This window comes from Arabidopsis lyrata (genome assembly GCF_000004255.2).
Source record: "Arabidopsis lyrata subsp. lyrata unplaced genomic scaffold ARALYscaffold_1, whole genome shotgun sequence".
Lineage (NCBI taxonomy): Eukaryota > Viridiplantae > Streptophyta > Magnoliopsida > Brassicales > Brassicaceae > Arabidopsis > Arabidopsis lyrata.
The window spans coordinates 5,193,686-5,218,909 of NW_003302555.1; the positions used below are offsets into that span (position 1 = coordinate 5,193,686).

Here is a 25,224-nt window from a genome sequence, read left to right on the forward strand (position 1 = left end):
TGCACTTGTATAGTTATTGACAACAAAAATTGATCCGATTTCAATCTTTATAGATTTTCGAGATCAAGATAAAAACACAAAAAAATGTGTATATTATTCAGTTTTTCTTTTAACCGCCTTATGCATTTTTTTGGGTGTCTTTTTGGGAAAAAGCTGCCGTCAATTGAGAACATTTATTTTACGAACTATTGTGTTTTGTTAGTGGGGTACATATTTCCCATTTGCAATTTACAATTACATATTTATACTTATTGTATATATAATTGCAAATCCAATACCAATTAAAAAAAAACTATGAAAATAAGATTTATAAGCAACAAATACAGAAAAAAAATCGATGCTATAAATCAGAAAGAGACGAGAACCGGATCGGTTTGTTTCCAATGTTACAGAAGAAGAAGCAGCTGGCAAGCGCGGGAAACATACTTACCGTTAAGAGAAGAAGAGAACTGTTTATTCCTCTTTCCGTGGTTTTGGTCTTGAAGGTTTTGCAGGCACAACGTAACTGAGGAGAATCAATACAACAGGTATGATTGTTCCAATGTAATATACGCTTCCGTAGGCGGTAAGTGTTTCGTGCAAGCTTAACACCTGAGAGATTGCGATTATAAACAAGGTTAAGAACGGCGTTAAAGTGATTCGATCAATGTGACGGGAGAGAAAAGAGTTGGCAATCACCATGAAACCGACGGCTGAGTAGTTGAGAACCAAAACGGTGTAAAGGAAGTTGATGAAGACCAGTATATTTCTCAGCATTGCCATTTTCGGACTGATCGCTTGTTGCCACCGGTAAATAACTGCAAAGAAAAAAGATTTAGATCAACAAAAAGATTGATAGATGCCATTACCAAAAGAGTGAAACCGGGTGAATTGTATTTACCCCGTGAGCCTGCGATCATCAAAGCTGACTGAACAAAGAACATCATATATCCAGGATATAGTCCCTGCAAATTGCATTAGAGGTGGAAGAAAAATCAGATTTAGAAATACAAATGTATGTTCCATCATCATTGGAAGCAATTGAAAACACTCAAATTACAAGATATGTAGGATTTTCCGGTTTAAGAATTGGAAAGAACACGAAGAGAGTAACGTGGAAAAAAAATAGATGAAGAAGAAAGAACTCACATGCCAAACCGCACTGACGGTTTGTGTAGCTAATAACTGGAAGAAACCCGCTTTCTTTCCGTTCTGCACAAGTCTTTCATACACGTCTGCATTATAAATAACATGAATAAGTTCTCTCACATTGACTAAGTTCACAGATGAACCGAAATTTCCGCACTTTATGATTCATGCAGGTACCAGAAGACTACTTACAGTGACGCAACCACGTGCTGACTTGTATGTTCCATACAAGCGGAATCTGAACAGCGCTCTTAGCTAGTTCGACACCGAGAATGTCTACGTTCTTGGCACGGTCCCATTTGGGCTTTGGTGAAGCATCATCAGTCCAACCACTGAAACCCAAACCAGAGATGATAATAGATGCCTCTGAAATTGACCAGATGAAGTAATATTTCCAACGGGCCGTAAATCCCGCCATGTATTGGTAACTAAATTTTCTCAAGAATCCCCATTCTTGATACACGGGTTCTGTGAACCGAGTTAACGGATATTGAGGCACTAAATAGAGATACAGAGCCATGCAAATCGCAGCTTGCAAAATAGCTCGGATTGTAGCTCCATAAGGCGATGGCCGCTTTCTTTTTTCAGAAGTATCCCAAATCTAGAAAGCACAAAAGTTTACAAATTCACAGTCTAGTCTTTTAAAAATTCAGAGGGTCAAGAAGAAGAAGAAGAAGCTTACCCCTTTCCCTTCGGTCCATTCAAGATAATCTTTCATTTCATAAACAGGACCAGCAAAATGGCTACCACAACAGAGGCAGTAACCAAAGTACTCAATCAAAGACGGCATCTGAATCAATCGGTTTTTCTTCTGAGCTTCACGTAGACCTTCCTCCTTCAACATTCCATCATTGTAATTCATCGCACATGAGATAACTTTCAGCGTTAACACCATTAACGCTCCTAACACATGAACAACAAGAAGGGCCAAGTTAAGAAATTACTACTCAGACCAAATTCATCACAAACTCGTAAGAACAAGTGCATCCAAATCAAAAGGAAGCAAATTTATTCATCTTGATTCATAAAACCAAACTAACCCATTACGATAATGTAACAGAGAGTTACTCAAAGATTCACTAAACAACTTCATTGATTGAATAAGATGAGGAAAGTAAGAGTTACCAGTAGAGTCGATTCCTCCTTCTTTCCACGCATCACCACTCATATAAAACACATGACTACACAAATCACGAATTTGCACCATAACTAAATCAGGGTCAATCAACAGGAAGACGATTATGCACTACTAATTCATAGCAACAAAAAGTTTCAGACTTTTTAGTACCAGCCAATAAGATAACCGAAACCGAGGAAGAAAGTGATGATTCCACACTTGGGTCTATAAATCGCCATTGAAGCATAGCCGATCGTCATCGGAACAAGGAAGTGAAGGTTGGAGGAGAATCCAAAGGACAGATAAGAGAGGAAAGCACCTGAAGCAGCGGCATACAAGTGTTTACCGAGTCGACTCGGGACGATTCGACAAGCGAATGAAACAGGGATCGTGGCAACGAAACAGAGGAGGAATCGGAGAACGGCGACCGAAACTCCGATCGAAGCAGCCATGGAACTCATATCCATGGTGTCAAAAACCCGTTTTTTTTAAACTCGGAATGAGTCACAACAACCGAGTTGCTCCGGGAAGCTTCTTCTGATCTCGCCGAAGCTATAGATCGGTCGTGTTGTGTCGTGTTGTGTCGTGTGGTTGTTGGCTTCTTTCTTAACGAAAGGTATCAAATTTATATGTAATAAACCGGTCGGTACAGTTTTCAAAACCGATTGAAATTGAATTGAAAACCAACGGTTTAAATTAAAAGCCCTAATTTCCTTTTTCTTTCTTCTGATCTTACGATCTCTTTACTTGTCTGAGTTCTGTCGTTTCTTCGCCGTTCGTTCTCCAACAGTTTCATCGTCGTCCTCTTTAGCCATCGTTGCTCTTGATTCTACAGATTTCTCTGTTCAAGTAAGTTTAAGGTTTTGGTACTTTTACTCTGTTTTAGGATTTTGATTTATGTATGTAACTCTGTTTATGTTGGGAAATTTGCATCTTAAAGTTGTGCTCTTTATTGATTAGGTTCACGTGTCGACATGAAGGGAGCTGGTAAGTTTGAAGGGAGCTCAAGTAAGATAGTTTTTGAGGATAGTGAAGAAGATGAAGACCTTTCGTGTTCATCTGTGTCTTCTTCAGATGAGGTTAGTAGCTTTAGAATAGTTATGAAACTCGACACATTATTATTGTTTGTTGAACCATTTGTTTTTGAATGTGGAATTAGGAAGAAGAGCCAGAAAAAGAGTTAACCTTTGAGGAGATACATAAATTACGAGCTGATGGGTCTAAAGCTGTTCCATGGAAACCAAATCAAGTGAAGAAAACAGGTCGTGCTAACAAAAACAGGTACACAACATTGTTTTCTCTTGGTTTTTGTCTTTCTTTTTCTTACAGTTGTGTTTCATTTGTGATGAAAAAGACCAATGGAGTTGAGTTCTAAGAAACCTGTGAGTCGTTATAGAGAGGTAGTTCAAGTTCCAAAGAAGGTAATAAGTTTTAGCATTGAGAACATTTGAATCTCTCATTTCTTCTTCTCAAATTTTTGAGTTTGGAGTTGTTGAAAGAGTTTCTTTGTTTGCATTCAGGAGGTTCGAGATCCTCGCTTCAATCAATTGGGTGGAACACTTGACGTCGAGGGGTATATATATCTTTCTATTGTGAACATGAAATTACTGATGTAATTCACTCTTTGTTCTTGTTTCAGTGAACGTAAGTTTTGTATCTTTTGTAGGTTCAGGAAGCGATACAATTTCTTTTTTGAGGACAAACTTCCTGTTGAAAGAGAGGTATTGTTGATTAAATGCTGAAGAAAATATGGTTCCGATTTGTCATGATGCTTTTTGTTTGATTTTCTGGGGTTCCTAAAACAGGAATTGAAAAAGAAGCTAAAGAAAACAAAGAATCCAGAAGAGGTCAACGAATTGAAGAACCAGTTAACTTACGTTGTGAGTGATCCTTTCTTTACCTCTCCTGTTATCTAAAATCTGTCAAAGCTATCTGATCATTAGTTTGTTTCCTTACCTTTTAGTCTGTTATATATATTTCAGGAGAAAATGTTGAAGTATGAGCCATCAACAAAGAACAAAGGAGCAGCAATACTAACAGAACACAAAAAGAAAGAACGAGAAGCCGCAAAAGAAGGGAAAAGGCCTTACTATCTCAAAAAATGTATGTACTGAGTCTTTTACTCAAAAGTCCCAAGTTTAGGTTGAACATTACAGTTTTAAGTTTTTCTTTGCCAACACAATTACTGAATCCTTTTCTCTTTTCTTATGCAGCGGAAATCCGAAAGCAAACACTCATCGAAAAGTACAACAGTCTCAAGGTATGTTAATCAGTTTTGACTACCAAATTTTTAAATGTTTGTATGGAAACAGAATCACTGAATCAGTTCTTTTTGTACAATCCAGGAATCTGGGAAGCTTACATCGTATCTTGACAAACGGAGGAAGAAGAATGCAACAAAGGATCATAGGTTTATGCCCTATCGTCGAGCAGAGGAATAGTGAGAAGCAGTTTTGCTTTAAGAACGATCTCTTACCTTGGTCCATGACAGTTTTTGTGGCAGTCTTTGTGATGTAGTACTAAACTTTATGCTTGAGAATTGAAAGCCAAATGCAGCTAAACTTTTTTTGTTTTTCAATTGAAAGCCATATCAAATACAAAGGCTGCTTAGTTTGCTCTTGTTTCTGTGAAGACATGAGAGACTCTAGACCTTTCAGAGGGTTCAAATCTACTGTACTTTTCTTATGTTACTTAAATTGTTTTTATATATCAAGGTTATAAAAATGAATTTCAAGGTCAAACAAACAAGTTAATTATAGCTTTTTTCTTTCTAAATAATTCGGTTTAAAAAATATTTTTTGATTTCTTTCCTCCCAAATTTTACTAATATAACTACTCTTATTTATCATTTCGATAACCTTTTTAATACTGTATAGAGAGTGTTTTAACATAGACACATAAAAAAAAAAGCAGCACATTCATGTACGTAAGCAAGCAATTATGTACACACAGTCACAAACATATATGTTAACGTATATTTATTATTTAATCATCATAATTAGACAGATCTCCAATTCCTATACCAAAGGAATCTAGAAATAATTTCCTACTATGTCATTACAAAAAAAAATAGTTTCATGAAAAAAAAATTCAAACCATGTGAATGTTAATGCATATATTGATCTGAAATACCATTAAAGAGCTTTCCAAACTTCCCAACTGAAATGTATTTGGCTAGGATTGTTTTTCAAAATTTTGGTTTGATTTTTGATTTTGATACGGTCTTGTTTTAGATTGAAAAAAAAGGTATTAAAAAATAAACATAATTACTTTGAATCATATATAGTTAAATATTATATAATTTTTTGGATGAATTTCAGTTAGATATGGGGATGTGCCTTTGGTCAAGTGGTTAAGTACACTTGACTCCGCTTTCCCCTCCGGAGTTCGACTCCACTAAATCGCGTTACCCTGCTTAGTAGGGATTGGCTATGGATCGGACCTTGTCGATCCAAAGATGTAAAAAAAAGAATTTCAGTTAGATATATTACTATGTTAACATGCATGAATGTCTATGTTTACACACATGACATATCTAATACACTTAAAGTCAGATCCGTTCATGTATGTACAGTGAAGAAGTACAAATAAATATGTATGCATGTTAGGTTAATGCACAATTTTATGCCATAAACATATAATATAAACTTCTGTATATTCTGGATTTTAAATAAAAGGAATCTCTAGATTCTAAATGAATGGAATTAGATTTAATTACCAACTTATCATTGTCACAACAAAATCACAAATAATTTTTTGCTGATTATGCAAATGTTAACTATAACACAAATTTACAAATCCCATATAAATAAACCTTAGTCACACAAACAAGCAATCACGAATAACAAACACTTTCTATCAACATTTCTAATACTCTCTGCCCAAAAAAACACTCTTTGTACCTTCAAAAAAATATGGAGAACAAAAGAGTGGCCATGTTAGTGGTGATGATGTTGGTGATGGGGAACACGTCGATTGAGGCAGTGGCTCTGCCGAAAATGTCTTTTAAAGTATGTTACGGAGGTTGTCTTGTGGCGTGTGCTCTAATAGCGCCTGCGATTAAAAAACCTTTTTGTCCTTTTTTGTGTATCAAGGATTGTAAACGTCGACCTATACTATCTTTTGAGGCAAATCTTAAAGAAATTGACCAGACTGATTCTTTCTGCGAACTCGGATGTGCTACCGATCGTTGTGTTTCATCCTCCTCAATTGATGATAAGGGTAAGCTTTTTCCAAGTTCATCAATATCGTTCATATATATAAAATTTAATCCTGTGGGTTCTTTTGCTCAAAAAAAAAATTAAAAAAAAAATAATCCTGTGGGTTCTAAGGATATTATGTAAATTTCCCAAGAGTAAGAATGATGATTTTTTTTTTGGGGTATAGTTTTGCTAAGATTAAGAATGTTTGATAATTTTTAATCATTCAAATAATTTTATCGTATTTCTAGTTACTTTTCTTATATATGGTTGTTTGTTTATATATGGGCAGATCACGTGGAGAAAGTTTCAGTATGCGTGGATTCATGTTCAGAAGAGTGCTCTCACAAGAACTAAAGTCGCTATTGATTTTATTCTATGAAAATTAATGTCTAATTAAAAGATATAAACCAGTACTAGTAGAGGTTGTATCGATTAAACATTCTCCAAATGAGAATTTATTTTCTGAGTTGATATATGCTTTGTGTTACGATCAAGCCAATTGCTAAAACCATCCATCCGAAATAAAGAGACTTTCATAATAAAGAAAATGATGTTCATGATAATATTGTGCAGACTCACCAACATATTTTATTTTAAGGTATGCATCTTGAATCTAATTCGATGAATCTCATTCCTATCCGTAACAAAATTTACATTAATTTGATCATTCAAGACTAAACATGTTTGAAAGTTGGACCAAAATAATGTGTTAAAACTTTAAACACATCATGTGCATGTTTATTTGCTAAATGATTCAAAATTGAACCAACACACACATTCTTACGCTTCGAATCCGAATGTTCACAGGTGATCGATGGGGACATTATGTACGTAATCAGATCAAAACTGATAAAAAATGATAGCCAATTTTATGCTTGAGAACCGATAGCCAAATGCCGCTTAACTTTGTTTTCTTCCCGAAATAAAAACCATAATCCAGTACAAAGGCTGCTGTTGGTTCTCCTAAGACATGAGAGACTCTAGACCTTTCAGAGGGTTCAGTTCTACTTCACTAGCTTTTCTTATGTTACTTCAATTATTCACATGTTTTTAACTTTTAAGCATGAATGATAAAATATCCTGAATCCAAAATAAGATTAACTAGGTTTTGATATACGTAATAGTTAATTACTTAATAATGTTAAGAAACAAATAACTTAGTTTTTATATGTCAAGATTACACAAAAAATTATTCTAAGATCAAATCTGTTCATTATAGTTTATTCTATTTGATTTTGTACTTGATTCAATTTAGAAAAAAATATTGTTTGATTTCTTTTCTTCCAAAATTTTCTAATTAATACAACGATCTAGTATATGATGCCATATTGTTTATCATTTCAATAACCTTTATATATGAACTGTATTTTACCATTTGAATATAGAGTGCTTGAACATAGATACATATCAAAAAGAAAATAAAGCACATTCATGTACATAAGAAAATATGTTCAAACAGTCTGTACATACATAAACATATATGTTAACGTATATTTTATCATCATTATTAAACAGATCTCCAAATCCCAAACGAAAGGAATCTAGAAATAATTTCCCACTATGTCATCATCACACAAACACTATAGCCTGATTTGTGGCTGACTCTGGAAATGTTAACTAATATACAAAATTACACAATCTCTATATAAATAAACTATGTTAACACAACAAACATTCACAACTTACAAAAAAACACTTTCATCAAAAGAAAATTATATCATCTAGAGAGATATATAAAATGGAGAGCAAAAGAGTGGCAATGTTGGTGGCAGTAATGATAGTGATGGTGATAGGGAACCTCCTGGCTCAGACGACAGAGGCTCAGAAAATCCCATTTAAAGATTGTTATCCAGCTTGTCTTATAGAGTGTAAAGCTGAGTCAAATTTTCCAAAGTATCTTAAGTGTCCATTTACGTGTACCAAAACATGTCTTCAACAACCTCCTCTACCATCTGTTTCTTCAGACAATATCGATGATTCTGATTATTTCTGCAAACTCGGATGTGCAACTTATCATTGTGTTTCTCTTTCTTCCCTTCAAAACCCGAGTAAGTATTTCCTTCTTCTAGACGATTTTTACATTGTAAATCTTACCCATAATGGTGTTCACAAATCGATGATCATATATATGGTTAAATTGATATTGTGAATTTTAGTTAACGTTAAATGGTTTTGGTTGGTGTTTGTGTTATGGACAGATATGGAAAGCGTATCAGCCTGTGTCGATTCATGCTCAAACAAGTGTACCAAGGATATTCATGTGTGAAAAAAAGATATGAACATTGGGCTTTAATTTCTAATTTGGGTTAATTAATGAAATTTTATTATTTAAACAAATTGTAGTACTTTTCCTTTTTTTTTATGTAACTGTGTATCCGTTGAGCCTAAAGCCCATTCCCAATTTGGGTTGATTAATAAAACTTTATTATTAAAAAAAAGACATGGACCATTAGTTTGTATCAATTCAGTTTTTAAATAACGAATTTTTTTATTCAAAATATGTTGCTGCAAGAAATCAATTGATATAAAAGGAAAACGAAAGCTGAGTTAAGAAAAACAAAAAGGAAAACAAAAGCTAAAATGAAGGAGATATTATTTACTATTCACAATTAAGGGGGGCGGAAAATGCTTTACGTATATAATCTAATGATGCGGAGAGAGATAATATTGAACTAATCTATATTAAATATTCTAACAAAAAATAAAAAAAATTTAGAATGAAATAATGATACAATGAAGCAGTTATGTAAATTTGGCAAATAATATAATGTTATTAATAAAAACTCAATTTTATTAGAATGAATGAAATTGTATATCTTAAAAAAATAAGTATGTATTAAATTTATTTTAATTAAAACACTAAAAAAGAATGTTATCCTAGTGTTTGATTTCATAAAATAATAGTATAGAGATCTCCAGATTGTAAATGAATGGAATTAAATAATTACCCACCATGGCTTTGTAACAATAAAGTTATAGCTTAATCTGTTGTTGATTGTGAATATGTTAACTAATATAGAAATTTGCATGATCCCTATATAAACAAGCCATGTTAACACAACTAACATTCACAACTAACAAACAATAACATCTACAAATATAAAATCTTTGCATCATTCTCCTTGAAAAAAGAATGGAGGGTAAAAGCCTAGTTGCGGTTTTGGTGACAATGATGGTGATGGGAAACCTTCTTCCTCAAACAGAGGCTCAAAAGATACCATTTATGCAATGTTATCCAGCTTGTATTGTAGTGTGTAAGAGTGAGTCAACGTTTCCAAAGTTTCTTAAATGTCCTTTTACATGTCTCAGAACATGTCTTCATCCTCCGTCTCCTCCTCCTTCTCCTTCTCCGTCCCCTTCGCCTTCTCCTTCTGAGAACATTATCGACCAAACTGATCACTGAAAATCCAAGTAAGTTTTCACATTTCATATATATATATATATATATATATATATATATATATATATATATATATATATTGTAAAATTGACATTTAATCATGTGTTGTCTTTGTGGTTTTTCTTGTGTTGTGGACAGATGTGGAGAAAGTCGCAGACTGTGTTGATAATATGTTAGAACAAGTGTTTCAACAAGAACTAGCGATATTTGTCTTTTTATTAAACGTAATGTTTCAATAAATATATGAACCCATAATATGTATCGACTGGATACTCAAATTAAATAAGTATTATACATTTTTATCTGATACATTTTGCATTACAAACGAATCAATTGATGGACAGGTCAATCCAATAAAGAGCTAAATTACACGATCCCGATAAAGTAATAGTATTTCAGACATGAATAAAAGTCACATTATTTAAAAGTAACATGCTTAAGTTTATATAATGTTACAGTTTGAAATTATTATTATTATTAAACATCGTTTTCTTTATCATTTTAATCTATTTTTTTGGATGGTTATATTTTTGTGTGTCATAGTAATAGTGTGTGTCATCCATAACAAAATGTACACTAATTTGATCATTCAAAACTAAGAATGTTTGAAGTTTTAAGTTTTAACCAAAAAAAATATGTTACGTTAAAACACCGCGCATGTCACGCATCTTGATGCAAAAATAAAAATTAAAAGAGATATCCAACTGTGTGTAGTACGGCTGTCTTAGCAAGCTCTTTACACTTTCATATTCGTTTCTATCGTGTGTAAATACTCTCGATGGGGATTTTCAATTTTGTCACTTAGGTTTCGGTCCGGATGCTTTACCAAGACTATTGATTATTGAGTTAGTGAGAAGTATATGTCATAGGCAGTGGCAGAGTTAAAACTTGTATTTACGGGCATCAAAATGTATAAAATAAACATAGGGATCATTTTATTTATTGTATTGGTGTCAATTTAAAACATTTAGCCGAAAGTTAACTAAATCATTCTATAGGTGTCATGTGACCCCCTGATGCTTAACTACCTCTGCCTTGGTCATGGGACATGCATATTTAGCCTCACAATTAGTACACGCATTGGTGATACCTTGAATATACACCGTTTTTTTAAAAGTATATTCTCCGAATCGGAAATGAATGGAAAAAATAATTATCCATCAATTGTCGTATTACCAAAATAAATTACACATCGATTTGTTGTTGACTATAAAAATGTTTACTTATACAGAAGATTACACGATCCCTATATAAACGAACAAAACATTACCACAAAAATATAATCGCAATAATAAACAATTGCATCAACGTAACAATCTCTTAATTCAGAAAAATGGAGAGCAAAAGAGTCGCTATGTTGATGAATATTATGATAGTGATGGTAATAGGATGCCTTCTGGTTCAGACAGAGGCTAAGTCTAGCGATTTCAAAGTTTGTTACTCAGATTGTCATGCCGTGTGTAAATCTCATACGACGTTTCCAAAGTCTCTCTTGTGTCCCTTCACATGTCTCATGACTTGTCTTGTTCCTAATCAACCAACTCCTTCTCCTACTTCTGATACGGGTGTAACAAACAAAATTGATCATACTAAAAAGTAAAAACTTTTGCATACTCGGTTGTGCTACTCATTATTGTGTTTCTCTTTCTTCTCTACAAAATCCGAGTAAGTTTTCACATTGAGAATTTTGGTAAAAGTAAACATTTTAATCTCATATGCAGTTTCTCTTTGGCCGCTACAAACTTTTTATGATGCTTGTAGATTACTAAGATTATGTATTTTAATAGAACTTTATTTATGGTTTTATTGTTTTTGTGATATGGACAGATGTGGAGAAAGTTGCAACCTGTGTGGATTCATGCTCGGGAAAATGCTCCGGAGGGAAGAAAAAGTGATATTATTATTACTTTTCTTAAATAAAAATTGAAATTTTATTGTATTATCGGAAAGATATGAATTATTGATTTGTATGTTCTATATCTTTATACACATTAATACAGTTTTAAAATAAAAATTGACATTTTATTATCTTAACAAGTATATATGATTAGTCTTTGCTCTATACATATCTTTTAAAGAATAGCTGTTTATTCAGAAAATAAGAATAAATTGATTTTTTCCAAAGAAAACAAATGGCTTGTTTTTCTAGTTTTTTTTTCACGGCTCACAGTCACAGCTGTATACAGCACAAGCCAACAGATTCATGAGACCTCAAAAAAGAAAAAAAAGAAAAAAAGAAGGATAAAACAGATTCATGTATTTAAGTAAATATATGAGAATAATCTAATCTTCAAATTGGAAATGAATGGAATTTTTTTTTTTTTTTACCATTATCGAATTATCTCACCATAATTACACCTATTTTTATTGTTGACTGTAGAAATGTTAACTAATATAGAAAATCTAGAGTCCATATATAAACAAACAATAACAACACATATTACCACCACTCACAAGTAACACACAACTGCCTCAACTTTTATAATATTCTCTAATAGTCAAAAGAAAAAAAAGATGGAGAGCAAAAGAATGGTGATGTTTGTGACAATGATGATAGTGATGGTAATGGGAAACCTTCTGATTCAGACAGAAGCTCAAGCTCAAGCTCAACCTTCTCCTTTTAAAACTTGTTACCCAGGTTGTGTTTTGACTTGTTTCTATCAGCACAAATTTCCAAAATTTTTGTTGTGTCCATTTACGTGTCTCGGGACTTGTCTTTTTCCTCATCCTTCTCAGATGGTTTCAACAAACGAAATCAATCATACTCCATAAGCTGTGTGGATTCATTCTCGGACAAGTGGTCCACCAAGAACTAATAGTGATATTAACTACTTTTTGTTGTAATAAAGTACCGATCTAAATGATATGAACCATTTCGTTTATATATCAGTATGATGAATATTTATGTCACAAACAAATCGGTTAATAAAACTCTCTCTCCATCAAAATAGAAGAATTGTACGTATATTAATTCTAATTAAAATATCTAATTATTTTCTCCTTAATGAGAAAACAAGACGTGGAACCTGAATCCCCCAAACAACCTCAAGGTCAAGGGTACTACAACAACAAATTTTCTTTCCTCAAAAGTCAAAACATTCACTTTCTCCGACGTCTCCTCGCTTCATCATCTTGATCATCTTGATCGATCCAATTTCCACAAGAATGTGTATATGGCTGTGCATCACTCCTCGACGTTTTAACTAAGCCTGGACTCGCTTACTATGTGCCTAAGCTCATCTGCTGAACAAGTATGGAGAAGCTTCACAAGTTGTGGTCTTGTGGATCATATGATTAGCAGTGTCGGTTACACACTGACACCGGAATTGATGGATTGCAGAACATTGATTTGCGGTCTCTATGAAAAAAAAAGAGAAAAAGAGAGAGCAAATTCAGTTTTACATAAGATGCTTCAGTGTGGCAAGTATTAACGATGATGAAATAGCTTGGACAATCCTCATTGGTAGTTTGCGTAAGACTAAGAACAAGGGTCCTGCAGAGGAATTTTCTCAACTGTTCCAAGCAACGCTAATAAGTGGGTGTCACAACACAATGCACATAAATATGATTAATTTATGGGAGTTGTATGCAAAATGTCAGAAAATATTTCTATGCAGTTTCTAGCATAAAACTAGACGATTATATGTTAAACTTTTTTTTAACAAAAAATTTCCCCTTAAGTTTTCAGAGCATTGTTTATCAACTAATATTATTTATACCAGTGTTATTGTTATGCCACCAAACCAGAAATTTATGTACTATAATCAAATATGTGCGAATAACAGAATTTTTTTTATATACACATTAATGTACTGTTTCGTTAATATTAAAAAATATTATCAATAGAGCCTGACCCTGACAATTTAGAGGCTCCAAGTAGATAAGTTAGCTGTTTGTTCAGAAAATATTTGATAATATTATCAAATAAGTGCTTTGTTCTATTTTTTTAGAAAATTAGCTGTTTGTTCAGAAAATAAGAATAAATAGATTTCTTATCAAAGAAAACAATTACCTGGTTTTTCTATTTTTTCTCGGCTCACAGTTGTATTCAGCACAAGTCAACAGATTCATGACACCTCAACAAAAGAATAAAACATATCCACGTATTTCAGTAAATGTATTAAGAAAAATGGCTGTAAATCTTACCAAAAAAAAAAGAAGGAAAAATGGCTGTAAAAATTTACGTTAATGCATATTTCTATGCCATAAACAGAATAATATCATATTCAAATCGGAAAAAATGGGAAATTTTTTTTTATCTATAATTACACTTTATATCATTGTTGACCGTAGAAATGTTAACTAATATAGAAAATCTAGAGTCCGTATATAAACAGACAATAACAACACAGATTACCACCATTCACAAGTAAAACACAACTGCCTCAAATTTTATATTATCCTCTAATAGTAAAAAGAAAAAAAGATGGAGAGCAAAAGAATGGTGATGTTTGTGACAATGATGATAGTGATGGTGATGGGAAACCTTCTGATTCAGACAGAAGCTGACTCTCCACCGGTACCTCAACCTGATCCCTTTAAAACTTGTTACCCAGGTTGTGTTGTGACTTGTTTCGTTCAGAAGAAATTTCCAAGTTTTTTGGTGTGTCCATTTAAATGTATCAAGACTTGTCTTGAACCTCCTTCACAGATGGATTTAACAAACGAAATCAATCATAATGAGTATTACTGCAAACTAGGTTGTTCTACTCATCACTGTGCTTCCCTTTCCTCTATCCAAAATCCGAGTAAGTTTTTTCTTTTGTATTTATTGTAAGATTATATATGGTCTTTTTTGGTTTATTGACATTTATCAACATAAGATTATTGTATTTATGGTTTTTTTGTGTTGTTGTCTGTGGTATGATGGAGCAGATGTGGACAAAGTTGTGGACTGTGTGGATTCATGCTCGGACAAGTGCTCCAACAAGAACTAGAAGTGATATTAACTACTCTTTATTGTAATAAAGTACCGATCTGAATGATATGAACCATTTAGAATTTGTATCATTACGATGAATATTTTTGTCACAAGCAAATCGGTTAATAAAACTATTTCTCTATATCTCCATCTTAATAACTCCAGCAAGAACTAATAGCCATATTAACTAGTCTCTATTAACTACTTTTACCTTTTTCTTGTAACAAAATATTGACAACTATTATTAACACTAGGTGAAATCTTAGAAGATATATTGGATCAGTGATAAGATATTGTATTAGAGAAAGAGTCTTTGTGAAATCTTTACATTAACACTAGGTGAGTAAATTGAATGGTTTCAGTTGAAAACTCAGGAACGCACAACCTTTAAGACTTTAATATTACAAACTAATGGTTCATATCTATTAGATCGATACTCCCTCCGTTTCACAAAGAGTGTCATTTTGACACATTTCACACAAATTAAGAAAACATTGAATTATACATATGTACCCCTATTTAATAAGTGATTAATGATTTAAATTCAATGAAAAATAGCTTTAAGTTAAGGGTAAATCAGGAAATTCTGTGTAAAAGTCACATTGAAAATGTAGAATGACACTCTTTGTGAAAAAAAAATCAAACTCTAAAATGACACTCTTTGTGAAACATATGGAGTATATTTTTATTTATTACAACAAAAAGATAATAGTAGTTGATTTTGCTCTTACTTTTCTGCATAATATTTGTTTATTTTCCTACACATTGTATTGTTACTGTTGTAAGTAAACGATTTGGTATTTGCATTTGTGTAGACACGTATTTTTCCTTCCAAAATTTTATGAAGGGGCTAGAAACAACACCTTATAACTCCGATCCAAAATCGGATCAATCATTTGTTTAGCATATTCTATTTACATGATCTGTACATGGTCATAGTCAGAGATGTAGAAGAGGAAAAAGCCCAGAATCATATCAAATCCAACTATTAGAGAGCGCTATTATGACAGAAAAGTCACTAAGATCGTGGAGAAACCGTAGCTTTGTGGCGGCTTGTGGCTTGGACAATGCCCATGTGCGTGTGTGGTCTGGTTTTGTCAGAACGCTCGACAGAGTGTATTAGTCGAGGTCAAGTTAGAAGAGTGTTGCTGCTCAATGGGGTTATTGGTGGGACTACAGACTCTGCTTCTCTTTGGTTCTGAGATCCTCACGTTGGAGATTGCAACAACAAGCACATCGACCACACCGCTCTCATCTTCTTCCTCCTCTGTGTTGGAGAATGAATCAGTCGGTGAATCAGATGGTATCTTCTTTTCTCTGTTAGCTCTGTTTAGGTCAGTTTTCTCTGTGGGACTGCGATTCTGGAGGCACGGAAGAGATGCTGCTTGACTCTTGTGCTTCGACTTGATACACATGGTCTTGAGTGTCCGGTCTGTGTAAAAGAGTATCCATGGATGCCCTGAAACAAAAGTGGAATATTAAGTCAGTTTAGCCTCGCTGCTAATGGATTCCATAATCAAATCAAGGTTAAGTATTAAACATAAACGAACAAAAGATCCAGTGACACTAAACATTAAATGGATATCTAAGTCATTGCTGCAATTAAAGAAGCTGGAAGAGGTTAAAAAGGCTTACTTAGCACTTCATCCGCTGTGATTCTGGCAGATTCTTCCCTTGTTAGCATTCTCGCCAAGAGATCACGGGCAGGTTTGGACACAGACTCCCACACTCCTGAGTTGAAATCAAGCTTCACGTTTTTGATTGCTTCGAAAATAGCGTCCAATGAGTCTCCCTTAAAAGGGAGTACACCAGACAAGAGAGCATATAATAGGACACCTGCACTCCAAATGTCGACCTTCTCTGAATAATTTTCAGAAAGAACTTCAGGTGCAACATAAGCAGGACTTCCTGCCAATCCTGACAGTGTTTGACCTGTACAAACCAATGAACAAACATGTAAGTACACACTTGACAGCTCTATTAAGCTACAGAGAAAAGGTCAAACTCTTATCACAAGTACAAACTTGACAGCTCAGTTAAGCTACATAGAAAAGGTCAAACTCTTATCACAATTACAATATGCTAAACGTTAAGCTCTAGTGAAGAAGAAGGACCATAACTTGCCAGTAATAACAACTTAACGAATACTTAAATCAATCAGAATAAGTAAAGCATGTACAGCTGCTATCAACTTTAGTCATAGAAGAATAGCTTTCTTCATCTAGTTTATAGTCAACTTTAGGCAATTACAAGTTAAACTACTAGAGGAAAAGACAAACACAGGACAGTTAAAAATATCATACCGACATGACAGATTTTGGGCATCATTAGTTTTTTCACCAGTACTGTAAGACATTGATGTCATGCCAACTTATAGCTTTACAGCATCAAGCCGCTATGTTCCTTAACCAATGGAGTCATTACACTTGACAATTTCATAAAGACACTACAAGACACTGCCATGAATAGAAGCATTTTTAAATGCATACACAAATCACTACAGAAATATTAACGTCTGAATATAATTTACCTTTTGCAATTCTCATGGCGAGGCCAAAATCAGCTAGCTGTATCTTCCCAGCAGCTGTTAGGAGAATATTCTCTGGTTTTATGTCTCTGTGCACAACTCCCATCTCGTGGCAATAATTGATGACTAGCATGAGGTCCTTGAATATATTAGCTGCTCGCTGCTCAGAATACCTGCCCACCTTTACCATCTGATCAATCAAACGTCCCCCTGAACACAGCTCCATCACAAGATGGAAAGAGTCTGACTCTTCATATACAGCATGCAACGTGACTACCCGAGGATGACCAGATAAATGTTGCATTATCTCAACTTCCCGGTGAACAGTCTCCTCCCCCTTCTTCAGAGTTTTACAAGCAAACTCAGTCCCATTCTTCCTAGACTTACAGATCCTGACTGACCCAAATTTCCCTTTCCCAATATTTCGACCAAAAACATAGTCATCGCCTATCTTATTCTTCCTACCAGTCTGCGTGGAAACATCTATGCACCCTATCTTCCTCTTCAAACCTCTTCCTGATGAAACCAAAGATGATGCACCACAAGGAGGTGCAGTAGCAACACCAGCAATTCGTCTCTTAAAGGAACCAACAGACTCGACAGCTTCAGTCTCCTTACACCGCTTCTTAAGTCTAGCATAACCCTCTAGTGAAAAGTGCGACCTAAAGTTGGATGATCGTGATGCAGTTGAACATAATAAATCCTCTGGTAAATTCTCCCAACCCTCAGTTTCACTACCTTTCCGCTTCTTCCTCATCAAACCAGCCAACAGATAACGAATATCAGACTCAATTACATAAGAAAATAACGGATCTTCTCCTGCAAAATCAGAACAAACGAATCAGTCATCAAAACCAAATGCAGAAACAAAATGCTACAGAGCCAATCAAAAGGATAGTACACAAAATGTAGCGAAAAGCCAATTTCCAAAACACACAAAAGAGTAAAACCAAAAATTTACTCCACCGATTACACAGATGAGTACATAACTTCACAAGTACAATCTAGAAAGCAACGCAGAGAAGAGTAGGAACAAAAAAGACGCAACTTCAATGACTCAGAAGCAACCAGAGATTTTCGCGCGAAACCCATAACTTTTTCCCGGAAAAACAAAGAAGAATGCTAGATCGAAACAGCAAAAACCAATACTTAATCCTTGAATCAAAGTATATAAAGAGGATCAAGCTCAAAAATTAGGGCAGATAACGAACCTCCTTTCACCGAGACGAAGCCGATCAGAGAAGAGTGATGGAACCTAATGAATCGAATCGAGACGAAATTTCCGATCAATAAATCAGAGAGGGAAATAACAGCACGAAATCGAATCAATAGATGTTGATGCGCAGCGAAGATCGAAGAGGAGAAACCCTAGCAATCTCGATGAAGCGATATTTGGGGAAGAAAAAGCTACGCCCAAATCATGCAGATAGAGATCTTCGTTTAGAGAGAGGATATATAACGAGAGATTGGTGAGATTGTGTGATTTATATATCTCTTAACCGGTTCAATGTCGATAATTTAGAAAACCGGTTTATCTTAAACCTTCTCCTTCTCGATTTTGACCAATGAGTCTTTTTTTTCGCGTCTATCTTTGATATTTTGAGCCTTACATGTATATGAGTATATCCAACATATATCATAAAGAAAAAAAAAATGACATAGAACAAGATTCAATGAAAGAGCATAGAAAACTAAATGAAGAGCTCTGATCACCTGAAACCTCAACAAGGCAATTTATTAGTGCTTATCAGGTTTCTAGCATTTGTCAATACGCATATGCTCAACTAAACACCGGAACAAAATAAAAAGCCATGTATATGAGGATACATCAGAATCTGGTTATATGTGAACAAATATTCGATTAATAAGACCAAATACATCAAACACTAAACGAGAAATGGTTAGCTTTATCTCTCATTGATAAAATCAAAAACTCAAGAAAGCATATCCAAAAAGCTTTTCTCCAATCTACCATCCGATAACATATCGATAACCATCTTTATCGTGGAAGCATCAGCAGAGAACCTGCACCTCTTCATTTCTTCGATCAGTTTAGCTGATTTGGTTGCATCACCATCTCCAAGATGTGCCTTGATGAGTATGTTGTATGTACAACCATCTGGCGCATGCCCATCTTCTTCCATTTTTCTAAACAACAGTTCCGCTTCAAACAGTGAGCCTTTCTTACACAGTCCCCCAATCATTATAGTGTATGTTTTGACATCGGGCTTCACTCCTTTGAGAGGGATGCTACAGAATAATTCCCAAGCATCATCCACCTTACTAGCATTGCACATCCCATGAATGATGATGTTATATATACCAATATCAAGCTCCATCTTACTCTTCTGTATTTTTTCAAATATTTCCAATGCTTTTTCTGGTTCCCCATTGTCACACAACCCATCCAGCAAAATTTTGTAAGTGACAATATTAGGAGGAACGCCACGAGAAACCATCTCTTGGAAGAGTTCTTTGGCAACCTCAAGTTTTCCCAACTCACAAAAGCCTTGGATAAGAGTGTTATAAGTAATTGTATCTGCAACCACTCCTTTCAACGACATTTTGCGGACGAGTTCCAAACCATCGCCAACCTGCTTAGCCTTGCAATATCCATTTATGAGGATATTGAACGTCACGATATCAGGATCACACCCTTTGCTAACCATCAGATCCAACATCTGGTTGGCCTCATCTAGGCGCTTCTCCTTGCAAAACCCATCTATCAAGGAACTATATGTAATCGTGTCAGGAGCTATACCTCTTGTGATCATCTCCTTGTGCAGTTCTTCGGCCTCTCGAAGCTTTCCCTCTTTCACAAAACTATCAATTAAAGCATTGAAAGTGACAATGTTGGGGTTGATTTTCCTTGTGATCATATCCTTGAGCAACTGCGCACCATCATTCCATCTACCAGCATTACAAAAGCCTCCTATGAGAGAGTTGTAGGTAGAAACATTTGCTTTGATCCCTTTCATTTCCATTTCATTGAAAAAGTTGAGTGCGTTGTCGAGGCACCCGTCTTTGCAAAGACCATCAATGATGATACTGTATTTGACTGCATCTAGCTTGATCTTTCTTTCTTCCATCTTTCTAAGCAACTCCATGGCCAGGGCAGTTTTCCCGGACTTGCACATTACATTTAGAACCGGTCCATAGGTAACTTTGTTGGGTTGAAAGCCATTTTCAACCATTCGTTCAATCAAAACCACCGCTTCAGAGACTTTACCTTTGAGACAAAGGCCATTGACCAGAGTGTTAATCGTTATGAGAGTGGGTTTATGTCCCATTCCTACCATTCGATCAACTAATTCAACCGCTTCAGAAACTCTACCCTCAAGACATAAACCATTGAATAGAGTGTTAAAGATGACTGTGTTAGGCTCATACCCAAGCTTCATGATCTTCCCCAAAGCAGAAAAAGCATAACAAAGTTTACGACAGCGACAGAAGCAATTGATCATAATACTCAAAGTGTAGTTGTCATGCGCAATTCCCTTCAATTCCATTTGCTTGCAGAGATCTAACACAAGATTGTACTGCTTTGTTCTGGCAACGGCACTAAACAATTTACTGAAATCAACAAGACTAGGAAGAGGACGAGACCCAATCATGTCTTGGAAGAGATCAACAGCAACATCTGCATTAATATCGACAAGCCCACATCTCAATCTCTCTCTATAAGAGAGATTTCTATCGCTGAAGCCAGAGAAGCCGCGTTCGCAGCAAAAAAATAGCTCATTTGGGCAATGGATCAACGAATTTCTCAGAGTACCTGTCTCCAGGAGACGAGACTGAACAAATTTCGAAGCTTGAGGACTCGATCTCCGAATCATCAACTTCATCATCTCAAGCTCAATCGGTCCTTTTTCAAACCCTCTCTGTGTAATTTGCAAACCCTACAAAAGCATCCATGGGAGGAGCTGAGCTTTAGAGACAAAAAAAAAAAAGAACACTCTGAAACTTATCGATTAAACCGGTTCAGTTCAAATTATACCGAAATTGGTTTAGTTGAGTTTTACTGTTAATATCGTTCACAAAAACAATTCAAAATTTTGAATAATCGTCAGCTCCCTAAACAATATGTATATGAACTCATTGCATTTGATATTTTCATAAAGACACTACAAGTCACTGCCCTGAATCGAAGCAATTTCCTAAGCGATTCATATCATACTGTAAATTCAACACTGGTTATGTTCTTAGTGTAGTGTAGTACAAATATGTTTAGTGTATTAGAAGGGATAAAAAAAAAAAATCTGAATTTAATTAGTTATAACAAAAAGTATCTGCAAACAGAGTAAGAAAAGGAACCGCATCTTCTCATTTTTCCAGCTCGATGAGCATTGTGAACCGCATCTGTTGGAAGCTCAAGATCAACCATGAGATCACATTCCGCATCATCCAAACCCCGAGCCGAGCGCTCGTTAGTCACAAGTACCCTAACATCCCTGTTCTTGAACTTTCTTTAGAACCTCTGATCTCCCTACCTGCCTGAGATCTCTATGCAGTTCTGCGGAACTCATACCATGAGCTTCGATCGTGTTGAAGTTTAGAGATGCAGTAATAGTGTTGAAGGGCTAACCAGAAGTCAAAGTGTTTGAGGATTTAGTTTTAGAGTTTTCATGGAACAGTAAACATTTAACTGCAAAATTTAGAAAATAAAAGAGAAGAGATACCATTTTGAGAAGGTGTCAAGGCAAACAGACAAACCATTAGGCTGTATCTAGACATTTTAGCAAAGGTTCAGCTACTAAGCCTGAGTTCCTCTGAAACGCTTAACACCAGGAGATCTTCTCGGCTCTTTGAACCTGCCAAGTGCCAACACAATCACGCAGAAGAATGTTTCTGAGTTTTAGTGATCAATCAGTTTAAAAACCTGCTTAGTAGATCAGATATTGGCACACATAACTAACCTTTGCTAAGACAATAATTAAAAACCACCAAACCGCTAAGAAAGCATATCTAAAAAGCTTTTGTCCAGTTCACCACTCGATAACATATCAATAACCATCTTAATACTGGAAGCATCTGCTGAGAACCCACAACTCTTCATTTCTTCAATAAGTTTAGCTGATGCAGTTAAGTCACCATCTCGGAGATGTGCCCGGATTAGTGTGTTGTATGTACAATCATTTGGCTCATTCCCATCTTCCTCCATTTTTCTAAGCAAGATGTTTGCTTCAGATAGTGACCCTTTCTTACATAATCCTGAAATCATCACGGTGTATGTCATAACATTAGGCTTCACTCCTTTACAAGGTAGGCTACAGAATAAATTCCAGGCATCTTCCACTTTTCCACCCTTGCACATCCCCTCGATGATGATTGTATACATAACAATATCAAGATTCATCTTACTCTTTTGCAAATCCTCAAAAATTTCCAATGCCTTTTCAAGCTTCCCATTGTCACACAAGCCATCAAGCAAAATACCATATGTCATAACATCAGGAAGAACACCGAGTGAAACCATTTCTTGGAAAAGTTCCTCCGCGATCTCTAGTTTCCCGGATTGACAAAACCCTTGGACAAGAATGCTATAAGTAACTGTATTGGCAACCAAGCCTCTCTTAGAAATCTTGCGGAAGAGTTTCATACCTTCGTCAACCCTTTTCACCTTACAATATCCTTTAATGAGACTTGTAAAAGTCACGATATCAGGACTGCAATTATTCCTAACCATAAGATCCAACATATTGTTGGCCTCGCTAAGACGGTTCTGCATACAATACCCATCCATCAAGGAATTATAAGTAATAGTGTTAGGTGATATACCTTTTGTGATCATCTCTTTGTACAATTCGTTAGCCTCCTGAAGCTTCCCTTCTTTAACAAAAACATCAATCAATACATTGAAAGTGATGACATTAGGGATGATTTTCCTACTCGTCATATCCTTCAACAACTGCACACCATCATTCCATTTACCGGCTTTACAAAGACCTCCCACAAGAGAATTATACGTAACAAGACTAGATTTGATACCTTTCGTTTCCATTTCCTTGAAAAGGCTAATTGCAGCGTCTATGCAGCCATCTCTACAAAGACTATCAATGATTGTACTGTAAGTAAACACATCAGCCTTAACATTTCTTTCATCCATCTTTCTGAGCAAATCCAAGGCTAAAGAAGTATCTCCTGATTTACATATCCCATTTACAATCGAATTATAAGTAACCACATTGGGTTGACATCCGTTCTCCACCATCCTAGCGACTAAAACCACAGCTTCAGAAACTTTACTCTCGAGACAGAGTCCATTGATCAGAGTATTAAACGTGGTAGTGTCAGGCTCATACCCAAGCTTCATAACTTTTCCCAAAACAGAATAAGCAAAACAAGTTTTACAACACCGGCAAAAGCAATTGATCATGATATTCAAAGTGTAGATATTATGAGCAATCCCATTCAATTCCATCTTCTTGCAGAAATCTAACACGAGATTGAACTGTTTTGTGCTTGCAACACCACTAAAGAATCTACTGAAATCAACAAGACTAGGAAGAGGACGAGACCTAATCATTTCTTGAAACAGATCAATAGCATCATCTTCCTTAATATCAACAATCCCACTTCTCAATCTCTCTCCGTAACAGACTCTCCCATCGCTAATACCAGAAATGGTACAGAGAAAATCAGTTCTAAGAGTACCTGTATCCAAGAGATGAGGCTGAACCAATCTCAAAGACTTCAAATTTATAGCAATCGATCTCCTTATCATCATTATTTCTTCAGCCGGATTGTTCGATTTCCTCGATTTGGAAATGGATGTTCGAATACACGTAGATGTGTACGTAGATGTTGAAATTGGGTTTAAATTTGGCCCAGTTGTTTTTGTTTTTCAAAAAAACGTGGCCCAGTTATATTTTTATTTAAAGAAAGTTGCCCAATTTTGTTTTTTGGGTTATAAAAAAGTGGCTGGTCCACTACATATGCTTACTTTTGACTCGTGCAATTCCCATCTATGTGCAATGCTCTTCTCTCTTTCACCACCGACTAATATGCCACTAGCTAGTAGCGGATTCGAGCAGTGACGACTTGAATGTAAATAGGCTTTTTAAGGGTTCCGATGTCTCAGTTTTCAGACCATGTGTGTGTAAGTAAGCATTTTTGTTTTTCTTCCTTCACTTTAGAAATCGATAAGCAACAGGAACATCATCATTTTTGTAGCATTCATATATCTCCGGTTGCATCAAGGTTATGATATGAGTAAGTGCTTTACAATTTTGATAATCAAGAATGTATTTCCTGCAGGATCTGAATCAACCAAAAGTCCGAGATAGATTCATTTACCTATATTGATATCCCCATAACATGAATATAAGAAAGCATAAAATTTTATTACCTAAATCATAGCTTATATAGAGAAGGTCAATCCATTACATTATAAGTGAGAAATATATTGTGAAACATATATTTTAGAGATTTGTATTAATGTTATGGATCTTCTAATGTACCTTCTCTATAGCTTCCTCGCAGCCAAGAAGGCGTCAAACTCCTTATCATAATATTCGTAACGTCTTTTCATTGACGCGAGAAACGCCTGATATTGATTGTAATCAGAGTGAGCCTCCATACACTTGTACACGGTGTCAAAAGCTTCAAGTTTCCTATGGAACGTGAGAGTGTTATTGTTTCTCGTATATTCTGCATCACGACGTCTAAAAGACCTTATTGATTCTCTGCAAGGATCTCTCATGAACTCAGACACCTGCTTAGCTTTTTCCTTTGGTTCTTTAGCGGGGAAGACGGGATCACGGTTCCTCTCCTCGATTTCGTCGACAGTTTTCCATATCGAATAATACGGCTGATAGTAATCCAAGTGAACCTTCATACACTGATCCAGCTTCCACATGGTTTCACTACAATCAACAATTGTGTTCCCTTCGCAATCTTCAAAAGCTGTAAACGATTCTTTGCAACCAC

General features: G+C 35.2%; 9 protein-coding genes and 1 pseudogene across 10 annotated transcripts; 6 read left to right on the forward strand and 4 right to left on the reverse strand.

The window, feature by feature from the left end:
- Positions 1–207: 207 nt before the first annotated feature.
- On the reverse strand, positions 208–2,946 carry LOC9326015 (lysophospholipid acyltransferase 1). Its single transcript, XM_002892654.2, has 8 exons — positions 2,417–2,946; positions 2,254–2,309; positions 1,811–2,031; positions 1,321–1,729; positions 1,129–1,214; positions 881–944; positions 679–797; positions 208–591 (listed from the first exon to the last, which is right to left on the reverse strand). The coding sequence occupies exons 1-8, from the start codon at positions 2,710–2,712 to the stop codon at positions 454–456; spliced, it is 1,389 nt and encodes a 462-aa protein (XP_002892700.1). The 5' UTR covers positions 2,713–2,946; the 3' UTR covers positions 208–453.
- On the forward strand, positions 2,823–4,930 carry LOC9328763 (rRNA biogenesis protein rrp36). The gene is made up of 10 exons (XM_021013017.1): positions 2,823–3,094; positions 3,206–3,324; positions 3,405–3,526; positions 3,600–3,666; positions 3,766–3,818; positions 3,912–3,966; positions 4,051–4,125; positions 4,228–4,348; positions 4,459–4,505; positions 4,591–4,930. The coding sequence occupies exons 2-10, from the start codon at positions 3,220–3,222 to the stop codon at positions 4,684–4,686; spliced, it is 741 nt and encodes a 246-aa protein (XP_020868676.1). The 5' UTR covers positions 2,823–3,094; positions 3,206–3,219; the 3' UTR covers positions 4,687–4,930.
- A 1,193-nt stretch (positions 4,931–6,123) lies between these two features.
- On the forward strand, positions 6,124–7,454 carry LOC9326016 (thionin-like protein 1). The gene is made up of 2 exons (XM_002889907.2): positions 6,124–6,466; positions 6,737–7,454. The coding sequence occupies exons 1-2, from the start codon at positions 6,160–6,162 to the stop codon at positions 6,799–6,801; spliced, it is 372 nt and encodes a 123-aa protein (XP_002889953.1). The 5' UTR covers positions 6,124–6,159; the 3' UTR covers positions 6,802–7,454.
- A 49-nt stretch (positions 7,455–7,503) lies between these two features.
- On the forward strand, positions 7,504–8,726 carry LOC9326017 (thionin-like protein 2). Its single transcript, XM_021013664.1, has 2 exons — positions 7,504–8,578; positions 8,646–8,726. Exons 1-2 carry the CDS (start codon positions 8,186–8,188, stop codon positions 8,724–8,726), a joined length of 474 nt encoding a protein of 157 aa, XP_020869323.1. The 5' UTR covers positions 7,504–8,185.
- Positions 8,727–9,467: 741 nt separating this feature from the next.
- Positions 9,468–10,077, forward strand: LOC9326018 (thionin-like protein 2). Its single transcript, XM_002889909.2, has 2 exons — positions 9,468–9,858; positions 9,986–10,077. The coding sequence occupies exon 1, from the start codon at positions 9,581–9,583 to the stop codon at positions 9,848–9,850; it is 270 nt and encodes an 89-aa protein (XP_002889955.1). The 5' UTR covers positions 9,468–9,580; the 3' UTR covers positions 9,851–9,858; positions 9,986–10,077.
- Positions 10,078–10,652: 575 nt separating this feature from the next.
- On the forward strand, positions 10,653–11,770 carry LOC9326019 (annotated as a pseudogene).
- A 2,440-nt stretch (positions 11,771–14,210) lies between these two features.
- LOC9326020 (thionin-like protein 2) lies at positions 14,211–14,911 on the forward strand. Its single transcript, XM_021013848.1, has 2 exons — positions 14,211–14,595; positions 14,723–14,911. The coding sequence occupies exons 1-2, from the start codon at positions 14,274–14,276 to the stop codon at positions 14,782–14,784; spliced, it is 384 nt and encodes a 127-aa protein (XP_020869507.1). The 5' UTR covers positions 14,211–14,273; the 3' UTR covers positions 14,785–14,911.
- Positions 14,912–15,590: 679 nt separating this feature from the next.
- On the reverse strand, positions 15,591–18,737 carry LOC9326021 (serine/threonine-protein kinase PEPKR2). Its single transcript, XM_021013852.1, has 4 exons — positions 18,507–18,737; positions 17,299–18,114; positions 16,404–16,700; positions 15,591–16,227 (listed from the first exon to the last, which is right to left on the reverse strand). Exons 2-4 carry the CDS (start codon positions 18,050–18,052, stop codon positions 15,866–15,868), a joined length of 1,413 nt encoding a protein of 470 aa, XP_020869511.1. The 5' UTR covers positions 18,053–18,114; positions 18,507–18,737; the 3' UTR covers positions 15,591–15,865.
- Positions 18,738–19,004: 267 nt separating this feature from the next.
- LOC110225097 (pentatricopeptide repeat-containing protein At1g12300, mitochondrial-like) lies at positions 19,005–21,338 on the reverse strand. The gene is made up of 2 exons (XM_021013849.1): positions 21,071–21,338; positions 19,005–20,935 (listed from the first exon to the last, which is right to left on the reverse strand). The coding sequence occupies exons 1-2, from the start codon at positions 21,141–21,143 to the stop codon at positions 19,230–19,232; spliced, it is 1,779 nt and encodes a 592-aa protein (XP_020869508.1). The 5' UTR covers positions 21,144–21,338; the 3' UTR covers positions 19,005–19,229.
- A 128-nt stretch (positions 21,339–21,466) lies between these two features.
- LOC9328764 (putative pentatricopeptide repeat-containing protein At1g12700, mitochondrial) lies at positions 21,467–24,090 on the reverse strand. Of its 2 annotated transcripts, XM_021013851.1 has the most exons (4): positions 23,284–23,373; positions 22,212–23,203; positions 21,975–22,106; positions 21,467–21,875 (listed from the first exon to the last, which is right to left on the reverse strand). In XM_021013851.1, the coding sequence occupies exon 2, from the start codon at positions 23,189–23,191 to the stop codon at positions 22,247–22,249; it is 945 nt and encodes a 314-aa protein (XP_020869510.1). In that variant the 5' UTR covers positions 23,192–23,203; positions 23,284–23,373; the 3' UTR covers positions 21,467–21,875; positions 21,975–22,106; positions 22,212–22,246. The 2 variants fall into 2 exon arrangements, with proteins under 2 accessions (XP_020869510.1, XP_020869509.1); XM_021013850.1 differs by having other exon boundaries at positions 22,212–24,090.
- Positions 24,091–25,224: the final 1,134 nt, after the last annotated feature.